The sequence below is a fragment of the Zonotrichia leucophrys genome, chromosome 4A, assembly GCF_028769735.1.
Source record: "Zonotrichia leucophrys gambelii isolate GWCS_2022_RI chromosome 4A, RI_Zleu_2.0, whole genome shotgun sequence".
NCBI classification, from domain to species: Eukaryota; Metazoa; Chordata; class Aves; order Passeriformes; family Passerellidae; genus Zonotrichia; species Zonotrichia leucophrys.
Genome location: NC_088174.1, coordinates 4,583,684 through 4,607,220, shown reverse-complemented (window position 1 = coordinate 4,607,220; position 23,537 = coordinate 4,583,684). Strand labels below are relative to the sequence as shown.

Genomic DNA, 23,537 nt, shown 5'->3' with positions numbered 1-23,537 from the left:
GCTCTCCCGCCCCGTCGCCGGAGCCCGCTCTGTCCCGACGGTTCCCCCGTCCCGGCAGCCCCCAGGACCAGGCAGACAATTGGCTTCACAGTGGTTTAATGCGAACGGCACCGGGACGTTACACTGGACAGGGTGCAGACAGCTGGATGGATGGCAGCCCCGCGCAGGGCAGGGGAAGGAGCCGCCCCGAGCGCGACTGGCGGCAGCAGGAGGCGGGGACCGATCCCCTCCGAGGCCACGGCCGCCTCCACCGGCACCGGGCTCCGCGCTGCCCCACGGCCCTTTCCGGACCGAGCCAGCCCCCGGAGCAGCTCCCCCGCGCTTTCAGCGACTTCTCCCTAAGAGCCACCTCTCGCCCAGCAGTACCAGTTCCTCACCAGAAAACAGAGGGGACGTTGGGAAGGCCTCGGGGAACGTGCCTGGCAGGAACAGGAGGGCATCCACTCTGGGCCTGTGCTCCAAGAAAGGCTCAACTGTGCCACAACAAAGTCACCAAGGCCCAACCTCACTCATCACAGCTGTGGTAACTGGGGGAACCTCCAAAGGACACTTGTGCTGCAGCAAGTCACAGCCTCATTGTCCCCTCAAGCTCTGAACACTTCCCTGACCAGTCAAATGTTCTCACTTCCACACAAGTGACTGCCTAGCTCACTGCAGAACAGGGGAGAACGCACAAAGAGCCACTGCTACTTCTCCTGCTTTGTAAGCAATGTCTAACCTAGGACTGACTCCCATTTTCTGCTGTCCTTTTCTGGAAAGGTGGCCTCACTCCAGGCCCCACTGCTGGGCTCCTCCAGTGGCAGCCATCACAACTGCATCCTACAACTGCTCCCACCAGCCTTCTCTTGCTCCTCCTCAGCCAGCCAGTCTGCTCCTCCCAGCAGCTGGGGCCCAGGATAAGGTCACTAGGCTCAGCCGAGCAGGGTGCTGCAGGCAACACCAGCCCAGCAGCCCATGCTACAGCAGGCTGTGGTGTTTCTTAAACTCTGGGCCAATGCATCACAGCACACGTGGCTACAGCCCAGACTATCCCATCTTCCACATGCCAAATGGCCCACAAAGAGCATCATGAGAGCACATGGGATGGAAACCCCTCGAGCTGCCAGCAGCACCTTAGAAAGGAGGGGACACAAATACACCAAATAGGTCTGTAATTCAGGAGGCTGATAGCGGGGTTTGAGTAGGTGTTGGGTCTCAGCACTTCCAGACAGTGAAGAATGGGGGTTTCATGCAGGGTGAATGGGGTGGATGACAGACTGACACACCCAGGCACCTACTCACTGGTTTGGATAAACCTTACTAAAACTCTAATACCTGATATAATCACTGACCAACATGACAACTGCTATTCTTCAAAGTCTCCTGCAGAGATGCTTGGGGCTGCACAGACAAGGGAGTGAAGGTCATCTCTTATCTTCCTGTACAGGGAGAGAGGCAGCTCCTACACCAGAACGTCATTAGCAAGTTCCTGCTCCACACCTATCCACATCTGCCCCTAGACGTGGGACAATACACTCACTTGCATAAATCTTCACATCTTTAGGCCACGACCACAGCCCAGTAGAACAAACTGCTGCCAGTTACAAAAGAGGAAAATACTGAACAAACTGGGAGGTTCAAGAGAGGAAAAGCTGGTTCAGAGAAGACAGATTTAGTGTAAAAATAAATGTCATTTTTGCAGGAGGGAGGGTGGAATGGAGGAAGACAGTGCCAGGTGCTCCTACTGGCGCACTTTCCCTGGGACGTAATTCCTATCAATAGTCTCCTCTTGCAGGAACATATGTAAGCAGCGCTCGTTCTGTGCCAGTGGGTGTCCAGCAATTCTGGAAGAAAATCAGATGTGGAGGTTAGCACAGCTGCCTCCAAGACCCCCACACCTCTGACGTGTCAGGAGGGAGTCAGGCAGCCAGCTCAGCACACCTGCACCGCGCTCAGCCCAAGGTCACACATGGCTCTGCAACAGGACCTGTAAGAGGTGCTTGAGCACAGGCTGTTCCCTTCCAGGCCGTGCCCTGAACCAACAGTACCATGCTGGTGGGTCCCTGCAGCACAGCTGTTCTGCTAATACTCACTATGCTCTCAGGAGAGAGCACAAAGCACAGCCCCCACTCAGGGCAGGACTTGCTCCAGTTCCAGTTTCATTCCATGGCTGCAGGTGCCACCCTCCAGCACTGGCACCTGCCAGAAGCAGGTCAAGACTCGAGACTCTCTCACAGTCAACTCATGGCTCAGCAAGAGCTAAAAAGGCAGCACACAGCAAAGCCAGGACATGAAACTTACTTGTTAATAAACTGTTCTAGGCCCTGTCTCCGCTCCTCGATGAAGGACTCCTCAAAGATGCCTTCATCTCCTCGGAAGGGAAGCTGTCGTTTCAAAGCTTTTCCAGGCAGCGGTGGCACTACAATCTGAAAGCACAGAATCACCCCATGAGCACAGCAGCCACCAGACATCCTTTGCTGCTTGATGCTCATCTCCAGTGCCATCACATGGACAGAGCAGAAGGTGCCCACTGTCAGAGACTGGCCAAGTTTCATGTCTCAAAACATTTTGGGATGCTCGGCAAATGCCTGTGTGCATGTTTGGTGGGAGTGGCACATCAGGGCTTGTGAAGGGCTCCACTCCTCAGCCCAGAGCGAACATCCCAGGCCGGGCAGAGCAGTTCATCAATCACACTGAGGGTGGTGCTAACCCAGCCCCTGAGTGGCCAGAAGCTCCACCTTGGGAGGCGGCCACAAAAGCCCTGGGGTTTAAAACCTCCCATGAGGGACTTGCCTGGCCCCTGCATTCTCCTGGAGTTTTCATCTCACCCATGCTGGAACCCTAGAAGTTGGTAGCTATGTGTGTTTTTCTGTACCTTTTCTGTCTTTCTCTCTCTTTTCCTTCTAATCATCTTTTCATGTAACTGTTCTGGGTAACATAGCAACTTAAGGTTTTAAAGGTTTCCAAGTTAAGCAGGATAACATTATGCTAAGGTAATAATAATTTAATGCTAACTAATGTTATAATAAGTGTATTTACTCCTTTGCCAAAATTCCTTATTTTTGCCAGTAAACTTTTGTGCATTTGTGACCTCTTGAGAATACCTGGTTGGGATTTCTCCTTACACCAAACTAGAGAAAAGGAATCTCAGTTTAACCCCTAGATTTAAGTATCTGGGGTGTAACATCCACCACCACAGCCCCACTTCTGGGAATCTCAAGATTTTTGCTGCAGCTGTTCCCACATCCTGGCTTAAGGAATAGGGAGGACTGAGCCAGGCCTCACCTTACTGTCTCGTTCCAGCTCATTCTTCAGCCACTCAAAGTCGCTGTATCGTCTCCTCACACACGACTCCTTCAATTTGAAGATGGGGAGGTTTGTCTGTAATGAAACAAAGCAGTTTATTTGCAGGTTGCTCTGGAAGCCACACATGTAACTGAAACCTGAAGCTGCAGTGAGAAAATCAAATCTCCTGAGGATGCATGATGGGAACACTCAACTTCCTTATTCAGGACAGCACAAACACCAAAATCCTTCAGATTCAAGCAAGCCAGTCTACTTAGTGCCAGCCATCCCCTCTCCCTTGAGTGACTATTTCTGGAACATGCCCCCTTCCCAGGGGCACGCACTGGAATCATTGCTGACAATATGATTGCCAGGAGAGTAATCTTTTTTTCACCCAAGTTTACTTCATTTTAAAGTGATCCACAAGAGAGTTCTGCAGGCAGCCTGCAGAGCAAAAGAACATCTGACTTGACACTGGCATCTCCACGGAAGAACTAACTGAGGAAATCTTGTCCCAGCAACTGCTCAAGGCTAGACCTTATCTACAGTCTTCTCCCAAAAGACAGCACCCACCCAAACAGGCTTTTCATGCCCATCTTGTGTCACTGGACAACGGTGCAGCAATTCCTCACCTTTCTCCCCTGCCACTGGAGTCCAACAAATGACACCTGCATTAACTTTACCCCATCAACACAGTCTGAATCATTCCAGGAACTGAGGTAACAAAACCTTCATATGGACAGCACTCAGATATTACTGCAAGACAATTAACTGTGTTCTTATGAGTCTGTGAAATAAACCCAGCTGCTTTCAGAGCATCTCTGCTGGTTTCAGTGGGACTAAGAGGTTCCCATTGCCACCTGCAGGCTGATGGGAGCCAAGCACCAGAGCAGAAAAAAGCAAACACCAATTCTTCTGAAAGGCAGAGGAGACTGAGCAGTTAAACCATGCTATAAGCAAAAGTTAAACCAGAACCACAACACATGCTAAAGGGACTTTGTTTTAGGGGAAGCTCAGTTTTACTTCTCCCATCTATCAGCCGCAGATCTGTGAAGGGGTCCCCAGTTCAGCTCGTTTAAGGCCCAATGAAGAGAACCCTGCTATGCACACTCCTAGGCCACGGGCTCTCGGTAGAGCAGCCCCAGGTTACTGCCACCCAGCTCTCCTCCCCGACTGAGATAAGCAGCTCCGGGCAGCCGGGCCCTGCTCAGCAGCCACCCAGCGGGGCTCCGGAGCTGCTGAGGCAGCAGCTCGCTGTCCGTGCGCGCAGCAGCCCCCGCTGGATGCCGGGCGAGCCCATCAGCTCTGACCTTGAGCCCCGCAGGCTCGCCCCAGCCCGGGGCTTCGCCTCCTCCGCCCCCCGCTGCTCCACAGCGGCACCGCTCCGGCCCTACCCGGCCGCCGTCCCTCGGCCCCGCGTCCCGAGCGCTGCCGCCCCTCCCCGGGCCGCACACCCGCGCACCGGGCAGCCCAGCCCCGCAGGCCCGACCGGGGCCGCACCCGCATGCGGAGCTCGTAGCTGGTGTATCTGGCGCGGCCCATGCCCACGGTCTGCGGGTTGAAGATGTCGATCTCGAGGAAGTTGCTGGGCGGCCCGTACGCGTCCGTGAGGTCCTGCGGCTTCGCGTTCAGGCGCCGGGTGTCCGCCACCGCCGCCTCCGACATGGTGGTGGTGCCGCCGCCCCGCCCGGTCCGCCCCGCCCGCTACCGCAGCCCGCCCCGCCCGCGCATAGCCGGACGGAGCCCGCCCGCCGCCTACATAAACCCGCAGCTATCCAGGGTTCGGGGCCCCTCAGCCACCACCCCACCCGCAGATCGCAGCACGGCGCCCGCATAGTTCCTGCATAACGCGGTAGTTATCCAGGGTTCGGGGCCGCTCAGCCACGGCCGTGACAGCGCCACCGTGCGGCTGCCCCCTGCATAAACGCAGCGGGTATTCAGCCCGCGGGGCTGGCTGGGCTGGCCCCGGAACCTGCATGGCAGGCTTGCTCCCGGTGTTACTCCGCATCCCCTGAGCTGTTCCGGCCGGGTCCCCGCGGGATAAGGCAGAGCCCGAAGCTGAGGCGGCCGCGCTGAGCGCTCGGCTGGAAACCGGGGAGCGGGGCTAAGAAACGTACACAGGGACTGCGCCATACAGCGTCTGGAGTGTTGCCAGCCCCGGACGCTGTACAGTGTGGGGAGCGCGAGGCCCTGGAACATGGTTGCCGCGATTCTGACGGGCAGATCGGGACGCAGACCCATAACGCCTTACGCCAGGGAGTGTCCCGGAAATAGGCTCCCATCCGTGACGGGATGGCGGAGGCAGCAGCACTCTCAGGCTTACCCGGAGTGTCGCGGCACACTCTGAGGCGGGCGGAGGAGCTGCGGCCGCGTCGCGGCTGCTGCCATCACGCCACTATCACCTCTCTGCTATCGTGGGGGGACTAGGCCCGCATTGGGCCTGGCAGGTTATGTAAGCGTTGCCCGCCGCGATGCCCTCTGGGAGCTGTAGTCACATCAACGCACCGCCTGCCACGCTCATCCGTAGTGGGACACGCCCCGCCCTCCGTCGCAGGGGGCGCTGGGTACTGTAGTCCACCGTCCGTGCATGACTGCCTGTTAACGCCCTGACAGGACTACCGCTCCCGGCGTGCCCCGCGCGCGCAGGCGCGGCGAGCGGCGCTGCTCCCTGGTAAACAGAGCGGCGCGGCGGCGGCAGCGGGCCCGGGGTGCACAAAGGGGTGGCGGGCCCGGCACTCCCGGCGGGGCTGAGGCGGCGCCCATGGCGGAGCCGGCTGGGGCCGCGGCGTCGCCGGACATCGACCCTGACTTTGAGCCGCAGAGCCGCCCGCGCTCCTGCACCTGGCCGTTGCCGCGGCCCGAGGCAGAGACGGGTGGCGCGGCCGGCGCGGCGGAGGAGGGCGCGGGCGGCGCGGCGGCGGGGCCCGGCCGGGCCGAGGGGGCGCGGGCGGGCGGCGCGGCGGCGCGGAAGGGCGGCTCCCGGCGCAATGCCTGGGGCAGCCAGTCCTACGCCGAGCTCATCAGCCAGGCTATTGAGAGCGCCCCCGAGAAGCGGCTCACGCTGGCGCAGATCTACGAGTGGATGGTGCGCTCCGTCCCCTACTTCAAGGACAAGGGTGACAGCAACAGCTCCGCCGGCTGGAAGGTACGTAACGGGGGGACCGGCCTCGTGTGCCGGGGCCGGGCGAGGAGCGGCTGCGGAGGCGCCTCCCCGGTGCCCCGGCCCGCCCCGCCGCCCGCTCCGTGCTCACCTGTTGCTGCTGCTGGGCTGCACTCGGGGCGGCGGTGCCCGCACTGCGGAGCCTGGGCTAAAAGCTCTGCTGAAAGCTCCGGGGCCTCAGACCCAGCCCAAGCATCGGCTCTGTGCAGCCGGAGCAGCTGCTGGGCTGGTTGTGGCATGACCCTGCGAGGCTGCCCCTTGCGCTCTTTGCGTTTAGAAGCTTTTCCAGCAGAGAAGGGACGCATTTAACCGGCTGTGTCCGAGTTTCTGTGCAGGGTAAAGCCTCGGCTGGAGGGTTTTTAATCGCAAGGCCGCAGTTCTCTGTCACGTGGTTGTTAAAGCTCAGTATAAATAACTGTGTCATAGCAGGCGTGCTTGGCTTTCAAGGAGGGCTCTTGAAAAAGCGTCCTGTTTCCAGGAACATGATGGGGGCCTTTGCTGGAGTTTGGAGAAGGGAAAGCAATATTTTGCTCTAAAGGCTCAGCAGTGTCTTCTCTCATTCTGGAAATAGGTGTGTGCAGGGCTCTGTTAAAAGAGCTCCAGACTGTTTCAGTTCTCTGCCTATAGCGACCTTGTGCTCCCTTATCTTTAGTCTAAAGAGTTCCAGCAAAGAGAAAGGGAAATGTGAGAGCTGGCTTGCAAAATAGCCCCTCAGCCTGTCCTGATGTATCGGAGCGGATGCCATGGAGACTGGACTCTGAAGAGTGTGATCTGTTGCTCTCTCACCACAGACTGGAATTACACTCTTGTTTGCAGTATTTATTAGCAGCTCATCCATGCTGCAGTTCTTCAGGAGGTTCAGCCAGCACGGTTTGGGGCTTTGGGCTTCCGTGACTCCAGCCACGTGTTCCAGTTGTCTGACTGAGCAGTAGGTGAGGACAGAGAGTTAATTTCAGACAGTAAATAAATAAATAAACGTCAGTTTCTGGTAGGTTGGCTTTCAGCTGGCTCAGCTGTCTGAAGTGGCACACCACGTGGTGGTGTGAGTGCAAACATTTGCTCCAGAGGGTAGAAACATGGTGAGAGGGATGCAGCTGTCACAGCTTGGGCCGGCACACGTCAATACAAAACGTTTCACCTTTCCATTTATCACTCATTGACAGTTCCTAGAGAGTGTATCTAGTTTAACTAATATGGATTGTCCTCTGTTACTCGTATGTATAGGTTGGATTCTGCACACTGAGTTCTGATTTGGGACAGTGCTTGGGTTTTGGTGTTTTTAGTGGAAGATAGTTTTTGTTTCCTCAGGCTAGGGCTGCTCTCCTGGTTCTGCTGCTCCTGCATACAGTTGGCTTAATATAACAGAACTGGTGCATTTTCTTGTCAGAAATATGTCCGAGTATCTGTTGGGCAGTAGTGCCTGTGATTAAAGCTCATTGTGATTTCTGAAATGCTCCCCAGGTACTGTGGTGAAGGTAGAATATAGTGGGGATGTCCTGCTGGACTGGATGCTGGAATAAGTACACTTCTGGCTTAATCCACTATGGCTGTTCTTTTGTTATATCCATTCATGTATAATGGGACCATCAGCCATTGGTGTTACTCTCTGTTTTAATAATGTGTCACTTTTGGGGCATGTACAGATAGATTTAAATCCAGAATTTCACTTTGAGAATTTATGCATACACAAGAGTGAGATTTCTGGTCAGATGCTGTCGTAGCTTTTCTGTGATTGACTTTTTAGTGTGGTTTTTCAGCCTGGGAACAGAATAATTCTGGCTTTAGAAGGAGAAGAAAAATAAACTTTTTGCCAAGAAAGATGAGGGCAGGCAGAACAACAACAACTGTGGTGGGAATCAGCCTGTCTTATGATCAGGGCAGTTTAAAGCTCTTGATTTAACCAGCAAACAGAAAATCATGATAGAAATACAATACATTTTCTTTCCTTCTCACTCACAAAATCCTGTTGGCAGAGCTTGGCAGGATGTGTGACCATGGAACTTACTTTTAGTATTTCTTTCTGTTAACTCACAGTTATGTGGGTTTGCAAGAGGTTTGTTTGTTTTACTGACCTTAGTCTGTTTGCATTCAGATCCCTTAAGTGAAGGGAGGTCAGACATTTACAGTTTTACAGATGGGGACTCAGTCAAGTCAGTTCAATTTGGGTTTTGTAGACTTGGAGCAAAATTAATTCGTGCATATTTAAGACAAACTGGATAAACAAAAGGTGTGTCTTCACTTGAGGAATGGACCTGCCTGGGGTTTTTTTTGTTGTTGTTTTATTCTTGTTATTTTTAGAGCTGTGAAGCTCTGTTTGCATGTTTTGGGTGTTTTTAATCTGTAAAGTAAAGGAAAAACTTCTTGAGTTATCTTACTGGTCTCTCAATTTTGAGATGAATGATTTTACATAAAGGAAATAAATGTGAAGCTGCTGTTAAAGGCAGCTGCAGCATTTTGGTGCCTGTAAAGATGGTGGTACAGCTCTAAAGTTCTGGCATTTCTGTCTCATTTGGACAGAGCCAAACTGATAATACATTTTATTTTTATATAGTGCAGTTTAACAGAGAATTTAGATTAAGTAATTAAAAACAATATGTCTTTAAAAACTCTTAATCTACTTTAGTTAATATAAACTCCATAAACTCATTGTTGTTTCATAATTAATTTAGCCTGTCCTGCTCCACTACACAATTGGGGGAAGTGCAGCTGTTGCAGCTGCCAGGGTGTGACCTCCATGAATTCCGGAAGAATCTGTGTTTTCGAGGAAGATGGAGTTGGCTGTTCCTGAAGTGCTTCAAGCACCTTGTAAAGGACACATTTGCAGTGTGTGCAGCCTGTCCTTTCCCTGCAGGACTTCTGCTGAAGTTAAGAATTAACCAGCCTGCAAGGCACAAGTGTCCTTGTAGGGGGTGTTTGGGGCTTCTTCATAATCCTTCCCTGGATGCTCTGCAGGGTACTCTGGGTATCCATGAGTAAGAGGGTCATTCCTTTTGGTTTTGAGATTACTTGCAAGGGGAAGGTGTTGAGGGTTTGGGGTAAAGTGCAAAAACCCTGCAGAGAAGCAGTTTGCACTGGTTGTTACATCCATGTGTACAAGCAAATTTGGCACAGTGAGGAACAAGAAGGACTCATCTTTCTTAGTGAGACAAATTGTCTATTCTCCCCAGGCTCTTGTCTTTTCCTTTGTAGGAACAGAATAAACTTTAAAGCCATCCTCTTCACCCTCCAAAAGTATGTCACTGAAACAAAAATCAGATGTCACCTATGTATCTATGTATGCAACACAAAGAACAAATTATTCTGCGCTGTTACACTAATTATGGGGAGCTGATGTCACACCTCTGCATCCTGGTGCTCCCTATTTATTTCAAATGCGTGCATGGATATACACAACATATGTACCCTCATACACATATATGTGTATAGTATGTGTGTGTTTATATATATATGCAACAGCTCAAGGAGCTGTATTACGAATTAAAAATTACCAAGTGTTCTGTTTATCTAAAACAGAAGTCTCGCTCTTAATCTTTGTTAAAGTGGGCAGCATTTCCTGAAAAGCCTTCCATTCCAGCCTTGTGGTTGATACTACATGTTGATATTACATGTTGACCAGCTGGATCAGGAGACCTGGCTGAGGGCTCAGTCACAGTCAGTCACTCCAGTGGCTTTCAGTGCTGGCCCTGACAGTCCCAGCCCGTCCCAGAGCTATGGCTCTCTGATCTCCTGGCAGAGCATGTGCAGAGCTCCCTCAGGTTGGAGCAGCTGCTCATCCTGTGGCCCTCTGAAGCTCCCCCATGAAAGAGAATAGACCAGCAGACAAAAGGAGGCCTGTACATCTTCTGGACTATTTTTGCTGTGCTGCAGCTGGTAGATTCTGCCAGGCTATCTTTATGCCTTGCAAATAAATTCCAGTTCAGTAGACACAAAATCATGTGAACACTAGTTTTGGCAAAGTTGAGAAGTTTATCGGTGTGCTGACTATCAGTCAGACAACCTTTCTGTTCTTTTCTGAACTCAGATCTGCAAATAAGCAATGATAAGTTCCTAAAATAGGCACTTTTGCTGTTTCTTTATAGCTGCTGGTGTGTCCCTGTATCCTTTAAGATTATTTCATTTTGCTCAGATTTGTCAAAACCTTAGGTTCTTAACTTGAACCACTAAGGGGCCAAATCATTATCAGGAGAATCTACTTTAATTTCACTAAGAAACCCTTTACCTGGACAGGAACATCTGGTGGCAGTGCTGGGCTTACTTTGACTTTTGGTAATGGTAATTGCACGATAATAGGATTACAGAATGGGTTGGGTTGGAGGAGACCTTGAAGATCATCTCATTCTATGGGATGCCTTCTAACAGACCAGGTTTGCTTCAAGCCACATCCAGCCTGGCCCTGGACACTTCCAGGGATGGGGCAACCTGTGCCAGGGCCTCACCATCCTCACTGGGAAGAATTGCTTAATATCCAGTCTAAACCTGCTCTCAAGTTTGAAGCCATTCACCCTTGTCCTATCACTCCTTGTAAACAGTTCCTCTCCTGATTCCTTGTAGCGCCCCTTTATTTACTGAAAGGCTGCAGTGGTTTCAGAAGACGTTCAGAATATTTCTCTGTGTTTCCTCACTGTGCCAAAACTGAATGGATGCCATAAACCAAAAGGATACATAAAACTTCAACTCAGCATCGTGGCTCTGAGCAAGGTGTAATCCTGCCCAACCTTCATCCTGGTGCAGGTTTGTGCATAGGTGAGGCACAAGGTGGAGTCTGGGGGTGTCTGTGCTGCACAGAGCCACTGACCTCAGTCTGAGAAGAAAGGCTTTCTGTGGCTGTGCTGAGAAAGCCTGTAGTGTTTATTCCTGAGTGCCTGAAAGGACACAATTCCCATTAAATCTTCTGACACTAAAAATGAAGAAATATTCTAAACTGAATTGGAATATTGATGTCATTGCTGTCATCACTGATACGTCATTTAAGTCCACTTGCTCTTGAATGGTTTTGTAGGTGCTGCTCTCTGTTAGTTTTGGTTTATTTTGGTTTCTTGGAAGTTGCTGCCTTGCAAAGGGGAGGGAGGGTCTGGCTGTTTGAATCCTGTGTAGCTGAGGGTGGCTGGAAGCTGCTGGACTTTTGCCATTACCTCATGGGCTGTTGGTGATGTGCTTAGTGCTGGCTGCAGTGCGATGTTCCCTGACCCAGCTGCTGGCAACCCAACTGGCTTTCCTTAAAGCAGGGGGAAATGAAAAACAACCTAAATGAGGCTTGTTCAGATGCCATACTGAGGAGTCCATGATGGAAGCCTAGTGAATACAAGTGGATGTTGTCCATTATCTTTCTCTTAACAGGGTATTTTACCTTTTAATCCCAGTAGTCCTTAAATGGTCTGGTGTGGGTGAGGTGAGAGGAAGGCAGCTGGGCATGGCAAGGTGTTGTGGGTGGGAGAATGGCTGAGTGCTGGGTGTGGAAAATGAGGCTGGTGGCAGTGCACAGAAGTAGGACAGTAGGGCACATGTGGGGTCACCAGGTGTCCTGTATTCCAGGTGGAAGAAAACTGATGAGTACTCAGCTGTAAAGAGGGCCAGCCATCACAGTGTAGCAACATACACTTAACCCTGCTTAAAGTGACACTAATAGGCCCTTCTTGTTGTAATGCACTAAAGAAGCATGAAATATGAGATTTTTTTTTTAATTTGAGGCCTTGTTGACTGTGGTTGTTCCCCTCAAGAGTTGGGAAAAGTTCATTTTTTTGGTGAAAATTCATCTACTTCATACAATGCCAGTTAAATTACTTGAAGATTTTGCTGCTACTCTTCCCTGCTCCTTGCCAGTTTTTTTCTGGAAAGCTGCTGTGCTGAATGATTATTCCTTGCAGCACAGCTCAGTTTTCCAGGCAGTTCTCAGAGGAGGCTGCTCCTGGGCTGCTGGTATTACTTGTTCCAACAAGTTTCTTCTGCTCTATCTAATCCTAAACAGCTTTTGTTGTGTATGCCTGCCTGTCTTGTAAATCGCCTCAATCTTTGCTTTTTAGAGAGCTGTGATCTTCTTCTTCTGGCCTCCCACTGAAAGATTACAGAAAGGAAAATGTTCTTCCTAAGATAGAGATCCCTGTCTGCTGAGCTTGACGTCTGTGCTCGTGTGTGCCTTCTGGAAGGGGATTGCTGGGGAAGTGTTTCAGCTCCCTGGCTCTGGAGCACTTGTTTACTTGCTGGTGCAAATCTCTACAAGGAACTTTTTCCTGAAGCCTTTGGAGCCAAGTGGCTGAGACAGGCACTGGCAAATACAGCAGGCAGAGTGTTCTCCCCTTGCAGCCTCCCAAGAATGCCATGGCAAATGATAATTCAGCACAATTATAGGCCTGGCACTGGAACGTGGCCCTGCACTGGGATGAGACCAAGTTCTTTGTATGCCTCCAAGGCAGTGAGAGTGTATTACAGGCAGCTGCAGTGATTGCATGTATTTTCCTTCTTTTTTTTTTTCCCCTTCTGTCACTCATCCTTTAGAGAGACTTTTTGTTAAGAAATCTGATCCTCTGTGGTTTGTAGTTTAAACTACATGATGTTTCCTGGGAGAATGGCCAGGAAAGGAAGGAAGCCACTGTGTCTCCTGGAAGGGTAGCTGCTCTGTCTTGTCTTTCTGAGCTTAGCTTGTGCTTGGCCCTGAGTGCTCTGCTAGCCCAGGCTGTGCACCACTGCTGCAGGGATCAGCTCTGCTGGGGAGAGCACAAGAGCCTCCTTCTGCTACTGTAAACTTCAGTTTTATGGTAGGGAACCTCAACTGTACCTACAAAGCTGTACAGTCCCCTGGAAAGGTTGCAGTCTTCTGTAATCACTTCAGCTGAGCATTTTCCATGATATCTGTGGCAGTTGCCCATGAGGCTGACTGGGCAGGGCAGTGGCTTGGTTGTGCTGCCAGCTCCTGTGGTAATTCCCTGATGTGAGACCAAAGCAGTGTTTGGTGCTGGGCAGGATCCCAATGCAGCAGCACTGATGTTGCTGCAGGGGCAAGCCTGTTTTGATGGTGACAAGTGTTGCTGTCCTTTAACTGTGGCCAGGAGATTTTATCAAAGAAGAAGGCTTAATGTTCTGGTAACTAAGATTTAGGGAGTAGTTTGCATAAGCTCCTAGCCACACTTCTGTGGCTAGTCCATATATCCTAGTTTGAAGACACAGTGGTTATGACCCAGGCAATGGTCCACCCTTCAATGTACAAGTTTGTCTCTAGCCAAACTTGATTTTTTTGCATACTATCTGGCCTTGATTTCAGACTGGTTTTGTCTGAATGTGGTTTGCAGGAATCATCTTTGATCTATGATGGATTTAGAGACACAGACTGGCATTTTTTTAATGGCAATGCTTATTGTGCAGTCATAAGTACCACTGGAAGATACCTAAATAAATAACAATATCCTCCCCTAAGTAGGGGCTGAAGATGTTCCTAAGGATTTGAAGGATTCCTGCCTGCACCTCTTCCTTCAGGTCATGCTTCTCTATGATCAAAGAGTTGCAGAGTCAAGACCTGGTGTGTTTTGCAGATGCTTAAACCAACTGGGAGCCTCCCACGCTGCTGAAATTGAGCATCTAAAAAGTTAATGTCATCTGTGTGTTTCTGGTGTGGGTTGCTTAACGTCGAGAAAGGAAATATGTCAGGGTTGCCCGGGTGACTGAACTCTGTCATTTCCTCTTCTGTCAGGTCTGACTTGCAGGTCTGTGATTATTTTAGCATCATTGATCTGTCCCTGGCTCTCTCAGTGAGATTGGAGGGTGCCCTCCATGTGTTGGGAGTATTGAATCACTAGCAGGTGCATTCAGGCTGCTGGGTGTGTGGGTCCAGGTGGAGTTTGGGACACTCCGGGCTCCAGCCAGCAGCCTTGCAGCCAAGCTGGGTCCTGCAGGTGAGTTGGGGCTCTGTGCTGCAGTGCTGAGCTGCCTCCCACAGTGTGCAGGAGAGCTGCCAAGTGATAACTTAGGCACTGCACTTTAGATAGCAGCTAACCCTGTTGAAAGAAATGTTCTGGTTTTTTCCCTCTGCCTCCAACTACACGTTCTGTTCTCTTCAGTTTTCGGTGCTTGACCCCCACGGTGAGGTAGTTCAAGGAACAGAGATAAAAGAGGCAGGAAAAGTGGTTTCCAAGGAAGGATAAGGCCGCTTTTCAGTTTGGTTTGCTCTCTGAACTGCTTATAGCGTCACAGATGCTTGTGTTACGGAAGGATGAGAGCTTGAAGATGAGGAAGGAAGGAGTGCTACAGCAATTATCTGTTTCTACAGCTTTGCCATTATGTCAGTTCAGCAGTAACATGTAAAATCACTTTGGGACTGTTTTATAAAAGGTACCAGGCTTCATTGTGCTCATGTGAATTCTATTCTTATTCCAAGATGTCTCATTTCAAGCTGCTTTTCAGCCAAAAATTAGCTGCACAAATTGTCTCTTATGATACTCAAGATGCCATCATGAGTTCCCAGGCTACTTTCAGGAGAATAAATGAAGAATTAGTGACAACTTAGTGGTTCTTATTGCTGCAGCAGTGTGCATTCAAAGTTTTGCACATTTACCTGGGAAAAGGGATGGGATTCTTTGGAAATGAAGGCAGCAGCCTTGCAGGAAACAGTGCACAGTCTGAATTACTTGTTTCAACACTTCAAGGAAAGGAAAGCTTTGTTCAGAGACGATGCCAGGCAGGACTGTTGTACAGCTTATTACTGTGAACAGCTCAAGTAATAAAACTGTGTAAGGGCATTGACTGACACATGTTCCATCAGGCTCTGGCTCTGCAGTCACTCTCCAATTAAGAACATGTGTATTCTTTGATACCAGTTGCAGCAAGCAGCCAGTCTTCTCCAAATCCTCAACAGCCAAAGGTTAAAATGAAAGCTAAGCCAGGATGATTCTCAGATCTCCTTCAATCTCCATAAAATCTTTCCACTTTGCCTGTATTGTTAATATATCTGCGTCTCCTTTTTTCTAGGACAGTACTTTTAGTGAGGTGGCCAAAATTAGCATGGGGAGGACTTTTCCGAGAGGAAAAGGGTGGGGACAGGGAAAGCAGCAGACAGGAAAGAACTGTGTTGAGAGTTGGTGGAAAAAGATGATAAATGCACAGTTAATTTGGTCAGAATTAAAGAGAGTATGCATGAAAACTGAAGGTTGTTATATAACTTAGTTAATATGAAAAAGATGTTGTGCTTGGACCCCTGTTGTGTTTCCAATGCTGCACCTTTTAATCATTTGTAATTTGGCCATCTGAAGAAATTAAGTGCAGATATCAAATAAATTCATAGGCCTCAAGGGGAGTTTATGGAGGATCTGTTCAAACAATGAAATTGTTGCTTCCTGATTCTAAAATTCTGGGGAGTTTATCAGCTGCAGGATGAAAATTGAGTTTGATGATGGTGTACAGACATGTTAGCTTGCAGTTTTCAGCAAAGCTAAAGCAAAAGGAGGGAGCTGGGAGAGGCAGGGAATGTGTGTCTTACCCAGCAGAAAGATGGAAGAGGCTAAAACTGGCATGTACTGTGTGGGAGTGCAGTATCCACTGAACATCTTACCCTGTCAGGAACATGCACCAAGGAAAGCACACAGCCTCCTTGCAGAGGGAGCCTGCCAGTCTCCAGGATTCTAGGACTCTTGTTCCTTGAAGTTTCTCTCCCATTTCTCCAGTTTTGGGGTGTTGTTAATGGATTCACTGAATAGAAGTGTTTTGTCATTTCTCTTCACCCAGTCTGTTTTATTTACTGTTATGCTTTGCTTGACTCTGACTGAAAACTGGCCATATAAACATTAAAAAAATTAGCCAGGCTTATGCTGGGTAAAGGGGTTGACAAAAGGGTGGGAACAGCAATAGTTTTAATTCAGGTAGACTCACGTTGAAATTGCAGGTTGTATTTTAGAACTTGTTTTCTTGCTCTGTGACATGCCTAATTTTTTGCAGATTCTGTATGGTCTTTAAAGTTCCTTTGTGTTAGTATTTTGCTAGCTGAAAGCTGCTAGTTGTCATGGTAGCTTCACCCTTGATATTGCAGTGAAACATGGCACTGCTTGCTAGTGCTGCAAAGCATGTTCAGACAGAAATAGCAGGTTTTTATGGATAGCTTTTTGTTATAACTTTCTTCTCTGCATACTGTCTGAATGTGTTTAAGCTTGTGAGGTTTCTAAGTGGGAGGTGTGTCAATTGTCAGGTCCTCACATTTTGTGGATTTTATTTCTTTTTTTTTTTTCAGAACTCTATTCGACATAACCTGTCCCTGCACAGCAAGTTTATTAAAGTCCATAATGAAGCCACAGGGAAGAGCTCTTGGTGGATGCTCAATCCTGAGGGTGGCAAAAGTGGAAAAGCACCAAGGAGAAGAGCTGCCTCCATGGACAACAGCAGCAAACTTGCAAAAGTCAGAGGTAAAGCATCCAGGAAGAAGCCTCCTCTCCAGTCTGCTCCAGAATCCTCTGCTGACAGTCCTGGCTCTCAGTTTCCTAAGTGGCCTGGGAGCCCGTCCTCGAGAAGCACCGAGGACTCTGATGTGTGGAACACCTTCCGGCCTCGAACCAGTTCCAATGCAAGCACCATCAGTGCCAGGCTTTCTCCCATCCTGACAGAGCAGGATGACCTCCACGATGAAGAGCTGCTTCCTTCTCTCGTGTACTCCAGTGCATCCAGCAATGTTCCACCAACTGTGACCGAGGAGCTCGAGCTCATCGATGGCTTAAATTTGATGTCTCCCAGCTCATCTGTGCTGTCCACCCAGCAATCTGCCTCCAGTGGTCAGATCCAGAGAGATTCCAGCTTTTCCTTGCAGAGCCCAAATGCAGCTGGTCAGACTTTTGGCAACTCCCTGTTTAACCCCGTTGATATTTCACTGCAAAGTTCTGTCAGCCATTTCTCTGCCCCTCAGACCTTGGAAGCTCTTCTGACACCCAGCTCTCCGCCTCCAAGGGATGTTATGATGACTCAGGTGGATCCAGTTCTCCCACAGACTGGTAACAGGATGAGCAGCCGAACTCTTCTGCTTCTGGGTGGACAAGCTGCCCAGAGTAAGATGAGCTCAGGCAATCCACGAGGAAAGCCTGCAGAGCAGCAGGCAGAACCAGTCGGTGCCAGTGTTTTGCCATCAACGCTTCCCATAGTGACATCTCCTCAAAACACTGCCAGCATCACCAATTTGAAGGCTCCAGTTTCTGCAACAGCTGCCCAGTCAGTCCAGCTGGGCAGTCCAGGGCTCCTTTCATCTGCCAGCCCTGCTCCCTTGGGATTGAACCAGGACAGGCTCCCCACTGACCTGGACATTGACATGTACATGGAGAACCTTGAATGTGATATGGATTACATAATCAACAGTGAACTCATGGATGGAGGACTGGACTTTAATTTTGAACCTATTCTGCCTACTCCCAGCTATCCCAGCACCTCACAGGCCTCCAACCATACCTGGGTACCAAGTTAACTTCAGGAGCACAAAAAGGTAGGTGTAGTTGTGTAAAATGCTACCAGCAACCCTGTCTGGGACGGTTCCTTTGCCCAGCTCTGCAGCAGTTAAAGGAACCTCTTTGAAAGCATAGTAAAAAGGGAACATGAGCCTTTTGGAAGGCTCATGTTCCCTTTTAGGAGGAGAAAAAGCTGTTTAAAGGTAGGTGAATTTAGCTTACTTACCAGGTAGTCAGCTCCTTTATGAAATAAAACAGCAACCTGAATGAAGCTCCTGTTGTCTCCTGTCACCCAAGATGACTCCATCACAGGACATCAGGCAGTGCCTACAGCTCTACAGTTGACATGAGAGCATGTGCTGATTCCATAAATAAAGACATCCACCAGTACATACAGAATGGTTGAACTGAGCCAAGCACACACTGTGTTTTCTACCCAGGTTATTATTATCCCTGCAGAATTCTCTAGGATGTGTAGTACAAAGCATGCCCATGTCAGGGCTGTCTGTTTTGGTCTGTGTGTAGCAGGTCACAGTCACTCTTATCACACCTCCTGCCCTGCCCTTACCTGGGGTAGTGTCTGGAAAGTCAGGTAAGTTGGCTCACCAGCATTAACTACTCAATTGCTTCCCATTATTAGAATAGGAAACAGGAGTCTGCAGTGTGCATGGAGGTGGAAGGAAGAAGGATGTGTTAGTGCTGTCCCATGTACTGCAAAGCTGCCTCTTCAGCAATTTGTCATATTTGCACAAATTGTCAGTTTTGCAAATAGTGTATATGACAGCAAGACTTTAAAATATCTTCTTTTTTGAGGCAGTGACACCCTGACTTGAAACACTTAAAGCAGAGGCAGTAGAAGAATTAGGGAACTGGAGCTGAAGGCCTGCTTCACACTGGGAACTCAGTTAGCTGATGGAAAGTGGACAGGCTGGAGCATAGACTGGATATTGGTTGGGAAAGTGGAAGCCTTGCCAAGAATATTTCCTTTTTATGAGGCAGATGTGGTATTTGTTAGTGTTGCAAATTCAGCTGCTAATACTGTCCAGCTGAGCAGGCAGAAGTGAGGGCAAACTGCAGATACTGTGTCATTCTGGGAAGCCCTTGAGCTTCAAAATCATGAGAACAGAAATTATCATCTTCTTGGCCTTAATACTCTTTCCTAGGCACCTGAGTCACTTGGAGGTGGTTTGGACCAGGTGACCTCTGTCAGTGCAGCCATTCTCTGCAACTGCCTTGGGTCCAGACAGACTGAAATGCTGTCCTTGGAGCTGGTGTTACTTAAACTGTGTGAACATATTGATGCATGACTATATATTGAGGTTTTAAATCCCCCTTATTCCAAGTCACATCCCACTGCTTAGGATGTCATTTCTTGGTAGTGTTCTTCTGTTTGTACCTAACAGATCTCTTTATTGTAGGGAGAGGAGGATCAGTCAAGCTTTTATGTATTCTTACGGGACTTTTTATAGTGATGTGTGTAACTGCATTTGCTGAATTACTGAGTGTCTTAATTTAAAGATCTTATCTTCAGGTGAAATACAGAAACTCAGTTTCGATTTCAAATTTTGGTTTCAAAATTGGGTTGACAAACTATGGTATCCTTCTGTGTTAGGACAGTTTGCAAGTTAGTGGCAGAGGCCATGGCTTTTTGAGCAGTGTTTCCATTGGATATTGTTCTGAGCTTTTGTGTTGGTTTTGTTTGTTTGTTAAGGTTTGCTTTTGTGTTTTTATGCCATGCTAGTGCAGGCCATTATATTTGTGGACTTTTCAGGGATGAAATATTTTTCACAGAAGTGTTTTCAAAACATATGCAGGCTGTCCTGGGTCAGGTAGACAAGGCCTCTCTTTAAAGCATACCAGGTATAGATTATTTTTTAAGAGTGTAAAGCAGAGAAGCTGAGGAATTATTTATCCAAGGGTAGAGTCTAGTACTGTTGAAAATGTGGATATAATGAAGTGCTTAAGAGGGAGAACAGGAGCTCTTAAAGCATGGTTATGTTCTTGCCCCATTTTATATTCTATGTGAATTGCTTAATCAAAACAGAGGAGCTAGTGATGTTAAAACCCTTGGATTTTCTTTGTTCCACACATGATATTTTCTGGGAAATGTTTTGGACATGAAGGAGTGAGATCTGGAGCAAGTTCTGAACCCCCATTGTGTTTGGGCAGAAAGCGTAGCTCCCACGTGCTCTGGTCACAGCCCTGCTGCCCCAGGAGGAGAGGCCACACCCTGCCAGTGTGCTTTGCTTCGAGCCTTTTATTCTGTCCTTAGATTTTGTTTGCCTTTTGCAAAGCTTTTCTGTTTTGCCTGTATCCTGGAGTCCATGGAGTGGGATGAGGGGGAGCTTTTTCCCCAAAGGAGAGCAAGTATTGTGCAAAAAGGCTGCCCAGACAGAGAGGTGAATCAGGTTTCTAGCAAAGGGAGAGCAGGGCACATGTGGAGAGAAAGAGGAATGTTCCTGGGAAAAAAGGCAGAATGTTTTCTCAACGAGTTCAAAACCAAGTGAGCTGCAGACATCAGTGTCTGTGAGGAGGCCAAGACTGTCAGCTGTCCCTTACTGCAGTGAGTTCCTAGGATCCCTGTTTGGAAGTCACTGTTCAGGGAAAGCTATGTATTGCTCTGGTGTGGCAGGCATTTTTCCTTTCATATCCTTTCTATTATGGTGCTTTTCTCTGTGTTAAATTCACATTGGCAAAAGCTATTCTTAAGTGATCACTAACAAAAAGCTGTTCTGAGTAGTTCCTGTGGGCCTAACTCGTGGCCTTCTGGGTCATTTATGGGTATAATGCTGAGCAAAACGTGTTTATCAGTTAATCACAGTGATCACATTCTAACTTGAGCAGCCAGAATGAAAGGGAACTGGGGAAATATTTCTCTTTGTAGACCAGAGGATATCTTTAGGAAAGAGTACTTAGTCTTATCTGCAGCACTTAGGAAGATAGGAGCTAGTTGGTGTTACCCTTGGTGCTCAAAGCTCCCATGATTTTATCCTCTTCTTGCACATTAAATGCCAAAGAGCTTGTCCACAGCTTCACCAGGAGTCTGTTTGAACCCTGCCTGTGTTTCTTTGCATGGACATTAGAGATCAAACATTGAAACTTGGTCTCTACCCAGCACTGATGCAGCACCCACAAACTGAGCTATTAGCCACAGAGGAAGACAGTCAGCAGAGAAATAGAACTGCCTTTTTTGTGAAGTGCTATAGCTTTTGTCTCATTGGTGAGTGTAGAATCCATTTAGTCTTGTGGTGTATGTTAGTTAATTATTTTTACTTACTCAGTTAGACTCCCTGTGGCTTCAGAGTCTGGAGAACTCTTTCTTATCCCTTGCCCAGTTTGGTCCGGATTCATGCTTTTCTTGCTCTGTCAAATTCCCTTTGCTCCAAACATTGGATTTTTGTTTGACAGAACATAAATAAATAAAACCCTCATAAACTTTCAATTTCCCAAAGCAGCCCATTGCTCTGGCTTCTGTTTTAATTTACTGTCTTTTCTTGTTCGGGGCTGATTCCCTTTTGTAGTTTTTGGGGTTTCTTTTCCTTTTCACAGGTTTATTTCATGCTCCCTGTTACTGAATGCAGCTGCTGGGATGCCCTACATTTATCTTGCTGTTTTGCCTTTCAAAGTGGATCATATACCTACAGTGGTGGTTTTATGTCAGTGTCCTAAGTCAGCTTAGACTTATTCCAAGGCTTGTTTCAATGAGTTGTGACAGCTTTATTGAGGTGAGGCAGAAGATCTGAGAAGAGATCTTCAGATTTTGGGGGGACTGAGATATCTAAAAATGTTTAATTATTTGGAAGTAGAGACAGGATTTCTCTAAGTGGGTGAGCATAAACAGTTTGTGTGTGGTCTTTACAGTCTTTTCCCTACCAATTGATATTTGTGGTTGTTTAAGGTGAAGAGTAATTTTCCACTTTCCTGCAATGCCTCTAGTGTTAGCCAAGTCCTTCTTTAAACTTCCTTATCTTGCAGAGCCTTGTTGGTGCTGTCAGCTTACAGGAGGAATACTTACTGCTGACCTTTCTGTCTCAGTCATACTCTGAAGCTTGGAGCTGAGCAATTGCATCCTCCACTTGACTCTGTTGATCTCTGTTTCTTGTGGTCTGTTTGTTCTGTAGAGGCAGATTGGTAGTAATTAACTCCTTATCTATGCATCCAGGATTCTCACTGAAGAGGAGCTCTAACCAGTCACTCTTATTTTTCTTCTTCCTAGTGTCCTTCAGGTTTTGAACATTGGGTTCTGACTTCACTTCCCACCCCAGCAGAGAAGAGAATGGAGCACGTTGGATTCAGTTTCCCTGCACACCATGCCTTGGGCAGAAAGGGCTGCCCATCTGGGAAGAAGGGGCAACCTGCATCTGGCTGCAACAGGAAGAGTTCAAAAATAATAATCCTGTTATGTGCCATGGCTCTTCCTACAAACCTGACCCTGCCTTGGACCACCTGGAGAAACCCATGTCCAAAGAGGAGCCCTGGTAAAAACCTGGGCCAGAAGCCTCTGTGCCAGGCAATAGTGTTTTCCTGTGTGATGAGTTGGGTTTGCTGGAGGAATCTCTCACTGGCTGTTCCTCTCTCTGCTCCAGCAGAAAGTCTCCCAGTGCCTCAGACTGGTGGAGGGCTGGCTCTGCTCTCGCTTGGCTTGCCTCATGGGGCAAAGTAGTTGGACTTTGTGATTAAGCCACCAGATGTGCACTTGGTATCCCACAGAGGAATTGGTGGGAGCTTGTTGGTAGAAGGCCTGTGGGAGAAGGGTGTGCTGTTTCAGGGGGTGCTTTCAGTGTGCCCATCACTGGAGCATCCATCATTGTTCTGCAGGGAAGGGTGGTTCTCGTGGTGTAGAAGGCTTCCAGCTGTCCCCCTGGGTGGAACAGGAGGACACTGAGTTTTTCACTGTGCCAACTGAGCCCCATTGAATCAGAAGCATGTTTTGAGAAGTCCCTATGCTGTTCTCAGCACTTTCCTGATACACCAGGCTGCTGTAAAATAAGCACAGGTGCTAGTAGCTGCTTTCTGGGACATAAAAAACATTGTTTTGGGTTTGTTTTTGATCTGTCTTGCTACAGCAGCAAAATGGAAAGCCTGGGTGTGGCCTTAACAGAGCCCTGGTTGCTTTTCAGAAGGGCATTTTCTATAGATAAAATATTTTTTTACTAATCTGGGAACTTTCTACAGTGAACATGAAGCCAATGTAATGTGTGTCCCTATTATGCATCTCTCTGTCTGAGAAGGCAACAGTGACAGACTCTTTTTCAGAGCTGTATTAGGAACAAACACATCTGATGTTTGATGATGTATATGATTGAGGGGAAGAAATTGGCAGTTCCCCGTGGTTTCAAACCACTGTGGGGAAGAGTTGTACATTATTGTAATCTATATGTAAAAGTAGGTGCAAATTACATAGAAGCTTTTCTAAACCTTTTTGAATATATATTATATATTTTAATTGAAAAACGAGATTATTGGATAAAAAAAAAAAAAAACAAAACAAATTTGCTGCATCTGTCCCCTTCATACCTGATAACACTACAGTATGGGAGGGGGCAGCCTAAGGCATTTTGGGCCAAGAAGCTGAAAATGTTGGAAGAGTGGGAAGGACACAGCAGTGTGACTGGAGAATGGCTGCTCTCCCCAGAAGAGGCAGAGGGAAGGTGCCTGGCAGGGCTTCCAGCCACAGCTGCTCAGGCTGGGCATTCCTGCCAAGCCAAGGG

General features: G+C 48.4%; 2 protein-coding genes across 2 annotated transcripts; one reads left to right on the top strand and one right to left on the bottom strand.

Annotated features, from left to right (window-relative positions):
• Positions 1–79: 79 nt before the first annotated feature.
• On the bottom strand, positions 80–4,971 carry SNX12 (sorting nexin 12). Its single transcript, XM_064713190.1, has 4 exons — positions 4,765–4,971; positions 3,265–3,360; positions 2,281–2,405; positions 80–1,823 (listed from the first exon to the last, which is right to left on the bottom strand). Exons 1-4 carry the CDS (start codon positions 4,927–4,929, stop codon positions 1,721–1,723), a joined length of 489 nt encoding a protein of 162 aa, XP_064569260.1. The 5' UTR covers positions 4,930–4,971; the 3' UTR covers positions 80–1,720.
• A 981-nt stretch (positions 4,972–5,952) lies between these two features.
• FOXO4 (forkhead box O4) lies at positions 5,953–23,298 on the top strand. Its single transcript, XM_064713188.1, has 3 exons — positions 5,953–6,409; positions 16,632–17,864; positions 22,043–23,298. Exons 1-2 carry the CDS (start codon positions 6,026–6,028, stop codon positions 17,844–17,846), a joined length of 1,599 nt encoding a protein of 532 aa, XP_064569258.1. The 5' UTR covers positions 5,953–6,025; the 3' UTR covers positions 17,847–17,864; positions 22,043–23,298.
• Positions 23,299–23,537: the final 239 nt, after the last annotated feature.

Bases quoted from the DNA above. Each gene is read 5' to 3' on its own strand.
- SNX12 (XM_064713190.1), bottom strand. From the start codon at position 4,929: ATGTCGGAGGCGGCGGTGGCGGACACCCGGCGCCTGAACGCGAAGCCG. The intron at 3,361-4,764 runs GTGCGGCCCCGG...GTTTCATTACAG, and splicing joins GCTACGAGCTCCGCATGCGG to ACAAACCTCCCCATCTTCAA. The intron at 2,406-3,264 runs GTGAGGCCTGGC...CTGTGCTTTCAG, and splicing joins AGCTGGAACGAGACAGTAAG to ATTGTAGTGCCACCGCTGCC.
- FOXO4 (XM_064713188.1), top strand. From the start codon at position 6,026: ATGGCGGAGCCGGCTGGGGCCGCGGCGTCGCCGGACATCGACCCTGAC. The intron at 6,410-16,631 runs GTACGTAACGGG...TTTTTTTTTCAG, and splicing joins ACAGCTCCGCCGGCTGGAAG to AACTCTATTCGACATAACCT.